Below are 8,728 nucleotides of genomic sequence, written 5' to 3'. Positions count from 1 at the left end.
AGCATCAGGCATTGTCAGCTGAGAATTTTTAATGTTGGAAAGGGGTTTTTGTGCAGAGAAAAGCTACCTACTGCTGCTTGTCTTTAAATTAATACTGTGTTTATTAAACTTATAAATTAAGAAAAGAACTAGTTTTTCTTAAACATTCAAGTGCAACTTGCAAATCTAGTTTTCTATTTATAAATCTACTAATTTTTGTATAAAAATAAGAACAACTTTCATTTATTCTGATGAATATTTAATTAACTCACAGGTTCAACAGATTACATTCTAAAAATGAATGCCAATTATAAACTTAGGTAATTAAATTCTCTAATAGATTTAAACTACATTTTACAGAGTCGAAATAGCTCTTACTCTCAAATACCTCAAACTCTCAACAGAAGAGACTTGCACATCTAACAAGCATATTGTTTTCTGTTTTGCTCTTTTTTTTCCTTTACAAATAGGGAAGGAGTGGGGGTGAGGGGTGCCCTCGCTCCCACCTTACTCTACCCTCCCAAGCCAAGAATATTTTTTTTCTAACCAGTTAAGCAATGCAATTCTTATGCCTTAATATATTAAACATAAATATGGTAAATCAGTTCTCTTAAATTTCAGATGCTACTTATGAACTTAGATTCTTTTATACTGTCTAAGTTATCTCTTGCTGTGTAATAAATCTCTGAAAATTTACTAGCTTAAAGTAATAACCAGGATGCTGAGTCAGCAGTTTGGGCTGGGATAAGCTAGAAGGTTCATCTGCTAGTCTTGTCTGGGTCACTCCTGTGGCTGCAGTCACCTGAGAACCCAACTGGGGTGGGGACCCAGGATGGCTTGACTCACATGACTGGCAGCTGGTGCTGGCTGTTAGTGAGGTCCCTGGGTTCTGCTCCATGTGGCCTCTCATCCTCCAATGGGCTAGACTGGGCATCTTCACGGCATCATGGTCTCCAGGGGTGACAGCAGAGGCTACAATGCCCCTTTAGGCCTGACTCTGAGGTCACACTCCATCATTTCCACCACATCCTGTTGGTCAATGCAGGTTACAAGTCCAGCCCAGATTAAGGGAGTGGAGAAATAGATTCCACCTCTTAATCGGAGGAGCAGCCAAATCCCATTGCAAAGGGTGGGCGTTCAGGGATGGGAAGAATTATCACAGCCATCATCGCGGGCAGCTCATTACTCATACTCCTCTAATTAAAATCACAAATCAGATAGGGCATATTGACTCAAGTGTTTCAAAACTTTAAATAAACACTCAGATATGAGCATGATGATCACTTAACTTATTCCTAAATGGGTACCAAGGTTCTGGGTTGGTTTTTGCCATTTTCCACAACTTTCAGAGTTGCAAAACCACCCAGAGGAGCAGATTCTCCATCTCAGCAGGGCTGGAGGTACAATGAGATTCAGGATCGCAGCACGGTGAGGGTTTCCTGCTACTAGTCTGAGATTCAAGACCGGAGCAGACCCAGGAGGATTCTGCCAGATCTAAAGAGACACCCCCTCCCCAAGACCAATCCTCTCCCCAAGGACTTCATTTTAAATCACTGTTTCCTGAGAGTCTTTTGAGTCCCAGCTCTACCCCATTTACCTGCCATTTTCTTCTTTTTTTCTGCCTCCTTTCGGTACATGAGGCCCTGCACCTCCCATGTACCCCAAATGCCTTGGTCGTGTGACCACAATTTTGCAGGTGGTAATGCTCTCTTTATATTTTACTTTGCCATCTGCCCGTGTTTCATTTTACCATTTCATCGGCCGATGTCGTAGAGCCATTATCTTGAGAGGTATGAGAGGGAAGGATAGATTAAGAGGTATTAAATGTCCAGAGCATGTAGCTATATATTATTGGTCTCAGGCAAAGGACATGCCCCTCGCCATCTGACTCACATAAAGTAACCAAGTCAGTGGTGCAGAGAGGGCCGCACTACCTTCCCCAGGGGAGGGGCCTCAGAGAGCCCTGGAGCTGGCTGCGGGAGGGACATAGGCTGCCCTTCCACCGACTTCAGAGAATGCTTGAGAAAGAGGTGGATGCTTGGGACATTTGGTTTGAAGTGTACAAAAACTTTAGATAGTGATGTTTATTGTAGCAAATTTTAACAACGTAATAGTAAGTGAAAGCCCCTGTTATGGGTTGAGTTGTGTTCCCCCAAATTCAAATGTCGAAGTCCCAACCCTCGGGACCTCAGCACGGGACTGGATTTGGAGATCGGGCCTTTAAAAGGATGATGGAATTAAAACGAGGCACTTAGGGTTGATCCTAACCCAATCTTGTCGATACCCTTACAAGAAAAAGAAATTTGGACACACAGGGACCAGGGAGGCATCACACACAGGAGAATGACCACGTGCGGACAGTGGGAAGGCAGCCATCTACAAGCCAAGGAGAAGAAACCAGATCTGCTGACACCTTGATCTTGGACTTGCAGAACTATGAGAAAATAAATTTCTGTTTAAGCCACCCGGTCTCTGGTGTTTCGTTACGGCAGCCCTCGCAAACTAATACAACACCCTTCAACATCCCCAGTCCACAGAGGTAACAACTTAAACAGCTATGTATCCTAGATTTCCCCCATGCATATACAGCCAGACAGGAAAATAGACACACATAATTTTTTTTCCACAAAAATAGGATTCGGCCATGCACGCTGTTCCACAACGAACTCTCTTCATTCCACGGCATGTCATGGCACGTTTCCATCTCAGTGTCTACCTGACTGTTCTGAACAGTTCCTCCTGCGGAGGCGGCATCGTGTTTCCCGGTAACCTCCAGAGATGCACACGTAGTTGGTGGCCATTCCTTTCCCCTCACAAACGGAGCTGCGATATTCACCTTTGTGCCACCAGGGTGGGTTTACCCGTGGGATAAACTCCTAAGAGTGGAATCGCTTTTTGTATTTGAAGGAGATGTTGCTGGGAGCGCCTTTCCACCAACAGGAAATGAGAGGGCCTGTTTCCTCCACGCTCACACTCTGCACCGCTGGGTATTTCTCAAGAAATAGGTGCTGGGATGGAGATGATGGGGTTGGGACATTCGGATCTGAGGGGATCCAACCATCTGGCCAGAAGAAGGGTAAGAATCTGGCAGAATCTGGAATGAGGAAATCTAGAAGGAAGAAAGCCAAGAAGCTCCCTGGCAGAGGCTGAGGGACCCACGGAGGGTGTAGAAAGGTGATCAGTTCCAGTTGCTCACTCGCCAAACACTTACAAGCAGGGACTGTGTCTCAGGCTCTGCCTGTACATGGCAGTGCACGAACGGTAGGCCCTGCCCTCAAGGAAGCAGCGTCAGGGAGCAGCATCTAGCGTGCGAGACGCACAGTCAACAAGGGAGCAAGTACAAGTCATTTCAGGCAGCGCTGAGAGCTGCCCAGAGAATGTGTTCAAAGAGCAGAAGGCCAAGCGGCCAGAGCCTGTGGAGGCAGAGGGAAAGGGGACACCCCTGGTTGAAGACCACTGCCTTAGAACTAAGTCATTCTGACTTTCGGCCCCCATACTACTCAGCTGTCAGGAAATTTTATCCCACTTATGACTAGAGCCCCTTCTCTTTCTAGGTGGCCCCAAACTAAGGCAAGGATGTGTAATGCCCTAAACCTTGGGAAGAGTGCTAATCTGCTGCCTGTCATGGCTGTCTGTCATCAGTGTCCTCACTGGGCTCACCCCGGTAGTCTCCTGAACATTGCGGCTGTCCTCCACTCCAACCCTGCACCTCTCACAGGATAAGGCCTGGGAGCCCAGGCTGGGGTTCCCCTCTGACCCTGGCCTCCTACCAACTCAAGGAGTCAATCTTCCATTTCCTCTCCCAGTCAAAGCTCAGAGATGGCCGCGGAGTTACGAAGGGGTCTGTGTCTGGCTGACAGGATTTGCTGATGAAGTGGATGTGGTGTGAAAAGCAAGAGTCAAGGACACCTCCAAAATTTTCAGCCCGAATTGGTCCAAGAACAGTGAGGCCATTAATGAGAGGGAAGTCAAGGGAGAAACAACTTGCGGGGAGAATATTTGAGCACGTTGGGAAGTCCATTAGCCTTCCAACTGAGACATCGTGGAGGCATCCGGATGGACAAGTCTGGAACTTGGGAGCAAGATCTAAGCCAAAGATAGAAGTGTGAGAGTCATCCAAGATGGTATTTATAGCTACAAGACTGGCTGAGGTCACCCTGGGAGGCAGTGTGGACGGCGAGGTCTTAGGCTGGGCTCTGGGGCTCTCCAATGAATAATTATCAGATAATAATTACCACCTTTTTATTCCTTGAAGCATCTGGCATCGTGTTTGGCTCTCCATTCAAGTTCACTGAATTGAGCAGAACTCTACGACACTTTATTTCCCACCACACTTTCCCCGTTAATCAGGACTCAGAGTCTATCTTAGCGGGAGATTTGAAAGTTAGAATCACTCAGTTAAGTGGGAAATGAAAATATTTGTAAAAGAATTTCTCAGAACCCAAAATGGAACTTTGCTCTCACTTGGAGAAGGAAACTCAGGCTGTCTCAAACTCCCGCTCCAATAGTGAAAGTCCTTATAAAAACAAAAAATTCCATGTCCTACAGACCCCAGAATTCAGAGCTGCAGGCCTTTCCTAACCTTCACGCCTCACTCCTGTGCTAGGCTTCCCAAGGTCCAGATGTTTTATTTTTTGTTATTGGGAGAACTTTAAAACTGGGAGTTTGCTCTGCGGGGATGTCGTCGCTCGTGTTGACCCCTCCAGTCTGTCATTCACTGCAGGAGGCCTGCGGGGACTCCAAACGCGGCCCTTGCCGTTCCGCTCCCACCCTTGAGAGCAACGGCACCGGAATAGCAGCAGGAACCACTGGAATGGTCATGCGACGCATGAGCCAGGACGCCTTTGGCGGTGGAGCTTCTCCGTGTGCTCCGGGAACCTGTGGACGGTGACACTGGCTCCGAATCGCTGCCTCCCTGTCCACTCAGGAGAGCTCTGAGTTCACTGAGAAATGTGGAGAAGCCCAAGTTGGTGGAAATCATAGGAGCTACCATTTCTGAACGTTCAGAAGTGACTTTACCATGACACTGAATAAGCTTAAGCCTTAGGGTCTCCCATCTGCATCCCTTCTATAGCTCATTTTTTAATTTATTTTTTTCTCCGAGGATCTCAAATTTTTATAAGTTTCAGGTACGACAAACTCTAGTGTGGGTTATTTTGTTTCATCCTCACGGTAACCTTGGAAAGTCATTGGCACTTCGTCATCCTTCTGCAGACTAGACCGTGAGAGCGTAAAAAAAGCCATCTCTGGGTTCCTGGAAAATTGCAAACTTGTTTCAGCCTCGGGGACTCTGCACCATCTGTTGCCCTGTCTGGAATCCTGTCCGTGGCTGGCTTCCCATCACTCCAGGTTTAAGGGGCCTTCACTAACCACCGCCTCTAGGAGAGCCTTCCTTTCCCGCCTCCCTGGTGGTGCTCTATCCCTTACCCTGCGCTTTCTTTACAGCGTTCCCGCTCTAGAATCATCTTCATTCGTGCCCTTATTTGTATTTAGCAAATGCATGTAGTTCTTACTCTGTCATCGGCCACCGTTCTAAGTGCTTTACTAATATCAGATCGTTCGATCCTCTCGACCACTCTGACACTGAAACTTTCTCATTCCCCTTTTCAAATGGAAGAAACTGAAGTACGGAGAGGTTAAGTACGTTGCTTAAAGTCGCACAGCTAATGAGTGTGAGTGTCATCTGTCTCTCCCACTAGAAGGTAAGATCTATGTAGCAGAAGCCGCATCTGTGGGCTGCCTTGTTCATTGTTGAATCTCTGTACCCAAAGCAGTGCAGTACACGTAGTAGGCCTACAAAAAAAAAGATGTGTGGGAGATGATAAGGCCAGGTCACATGGAGGAGAAACAGGAAAGAAGTTTAGAGACAGGTAGGTGAAATGAAAGGCCTCAAAAGGCCACTGGAGAAGGCAGAGCTGGTCTGGGGGGCGGGCAGCAGTGGGGTTGACAAAAATGCGGTGCTCTGGAGACAATGCCAAGAAGAAAGGAAAGGTCTTGTTGACAGATTTAATTGAGCAGATGAATAAGAGAGCAAGCCAAAAGCCTCGAAGTCATCTTTGACTCCTTCCTCTGCGCTCTGCATCCAACGCATCCTCAGATCCCGTCGGCTCCTCCAAAACGCATCCAGAATCCGACTCTTCTCGCCCCTCCTTTTCTCCCACCCTGACTCAGCCACCATCACAGCTCTCCTGGATTACAGCGTCAGCCACTTACGAGGTCTCCCAGCTTTCGGTCGCCCTTGCCCTCCTCATCTCCACAGCAGCTAGAGGGATCTGATTAAAGTCACATCATGTCACTCTTCTGCTCAAAACCTGCTGGCATGTTCCAAAGTGAAGACAATGGCCTCCCACCTGCAGGACCCGGCCCCTGCTTCCTGTCCATCAGGCTCTCCCACTCCCTCCCTGCTCTTGCCATTCTGGTCACCCCAGAGCCTTTGCATTTGCTGTTTTGACTACGAGATTCTTCCCTGGATTTTTAATTACTCTCACTCTCTCCCTCCCTCAAGTCTTTATTCAAATATTAGTTTCTCATTGAGTTCGACCTGGCCCCCCTCACCCAACACCCCTTGCACCTTTTCCTTGATTTCTTTTTCTCCACTGCATTTAAGCAGATCCACGATATAAACTATTTTTAGTTTGTCTCCTTCACCAGAACGAGCACCATGAAAAGTGATTTGTCAGTTTCGTTCACTGCATTTTCCCCAGTGCCCACAAGTACACCTGACACATAAGAGGACGTTCGATAATATTTGATGGATTAATGAATGCCTGCTACGCGTCAGGCACTGCGCAATGCACATGAAACACAGGATAAAGGAAAGCAATCGCAAGACTCTCCGGGACCTCATGAAATGTGGCGTTAATACCAGTTGCTGATTTGTGATTAGACACATGTGTAGCCGACATCGCTGTGAAAGCAAGTAACAGGTAGATAGAAATTAGAGTACTTCTTGGGGGCCAAGTTGCCAAGGAACCTTGACAGCTCACCTCAGCCTGAAAGATGAGAGGCAGAACTGGTGGAAGGAGGGTCCCAGCAGAGGGAGCAGTTTGCAGGCATGCTCAGACGGAAGGAGCTCGCCTAGTTCAAGGAACAGAGAGGTCAGGGTGGCTGGAGTTGGGTGCTGAAGGTGGAGGACAGCAAAGAAGAGGTGGGAACCGTAGGCCTGGCAGAATAGACAAGCCCTGTGCCCCAATCTAAAGCCTCCAACTTTTAAGCGAGGGAGGGGGTTAGCAGGTTTGTGATCTGCAATGACTTTGCCTGCAATGTGGAGAATGCATCAGAGACAGCTGGGGTGGAAGAGGAGGCTGTGGAGACAAGCTATTTGCACGTAAAGGGCACTTAAAACCCTGGGAAGTGATGGCATTTGCCAGAGAGAGAGAAGAACCAGGACACAGCGGGGCCCAAGACCCTCATGCAAGGCCTCTTTAGACTCATTATGCGGCTCCTTTGTTCCATGAACCACACACTGGCCAGGTGGCAAAATCAGCATTTCAATTTCGCAGGCCCTTCTCTTTCACGCTATACATCCTTCCTTTCGCCTCCCTCCGGGGGCCCCGCTCTGCCTCTCGCATTTGGACTGCGATTTAAGGCCCTCCCGGGCCGCGGTCGCGGGCCAGGTGGTCAAGCACCGCATCGAGGTCTTTGTTCCCTCCACCCCTTTATGTCCGAATAATGCAAGTAGCTCTCTTTCATTAACCGCTAAATACTGCATGGACATGAACTTCCTGCGGCCATAGATTACCAACCCTTTACCAGAGAGGTAAGTGAGGGTATGCATGTCCACTGAGGGGACCCAGCGGGCCACAGGCCCCACCACGGTGAGATACCCGGGTCTGTCCTACCCAAGCCCCAGCGCCGACACCGCCACGCGGTAGTTTTGAACATTCAGAATCGAACAACTAGGATCCGGAGACGGGCCAGGGTGCTCTCCTGAACCAGCCCAGACGGTCACCCCACTGGCTGGAGCCTCCCCTGTCTCCCCCCCGATGCAAGGCGGTCTCTGCTTTTGGGGAAGAGTGAATCGTTTCGGCAGGACCGCAGCCGAGGGCGGCGGGAAGCGGCCCCGGCCCCGGCCCGGACCCAGGAGGTCCGTACAGCCCCGCAGCCGCCAGAGTCACCGCAGCAGCCGGTGACTGAGGCTCGGACTCCCACAAATCCCGCACTACCCTTTGAAGGGCACTAATTTAAACCTATCAGCTCAAAGTGTTGGCAACTCTCCGCCCAATTGAAATTTTTTTAATCTGAAGGCGTTTCCGTCAGGTAGTCCGCCAGCCCAATGGGAAAAGTGGAAATTTCCAGAAAGAACAGGACCAATGGGCGCGGCCGGCGCGGCCACGATTGGCGGAGCAAATGACCAATCCCTGTCGCAGATCTCTGCCCCGCCCACCAACTGTAGAGCCTAGGGTGGGCGGGTCCTGTCGGGCAGCGCCCAATCCTGAGGCGCTGGGGAGGCAGGGCCGAGGGGATTACTCCCAATTGTCCAATGAGAGAGAATTGAGGATGATGGGCTAGACATAAAGCCAATAGTAAAGAAGCACAGAAAGTCCTCGGAGGAGCGCGACCAGTGAGTAGGAGAGGAAGGGGCGGGATCCGGGGGTCCCGGCAGCTTCTAGTAGGTTCCAGAAGGCGGCGCGTGCGGTTGGGAACGCGGAGCGGACTGAGTCTATTCAACGGGGTTCCGGACCCGGCTATGGAGCAGGTGAAGGGGGAGGGGCAGGCCGAGGCCTCGGGACCACTCGGGGACCGGCCG

The 8,728-nt window shown here is 49.5% G+C and overlaps 1 protein-coding gene across 1 annotated transcript in view; it reads left to right on the top strand.

Annotated features, from left to right (window-relative positions):
* Positions 1-8,530: 8,530 nt before the first annotated feature.
* The window catches only part of STIP1 (stress induced phosphoprotein 1), a 12,360-nt gene continuing 12,162 nt past the window's right edge, over positions 8,531-8,728 (top strand). The window contains exon 1 of the mRNA XM_006911165.2: positions 8,531-8,677. Coding sequence (XP_006911227.1) covers positions 8,669-8,677 — 9 coding nt within the window. The 5' untranslated portion in view covers positions 8,531-8,668. The remainder of the gene's footprint in view (positions 8,678-8,728) is intronic.

This window comes from Pteropus alecto, unplaced genomic scaffold (genome assembly GCF_000325575.1).
Source record: "Pteropus alecto unplaced genomic scaffold, ASM32557v1 scaffold43, whole genome shotgun sequence".
In the NCBI taxonomy this organism is placed as follows: Eukaryota; Metazoa; Chordata; class Mammalia; order Chiroptera; family Pteropodidae; genus Pteropus; species Pteropus alecto.
The sequence above is the reverse complement of the archived record's forward strand: the minus strand, read 5'-3'. Positions and strand labels throughout refer to the sequence as shown.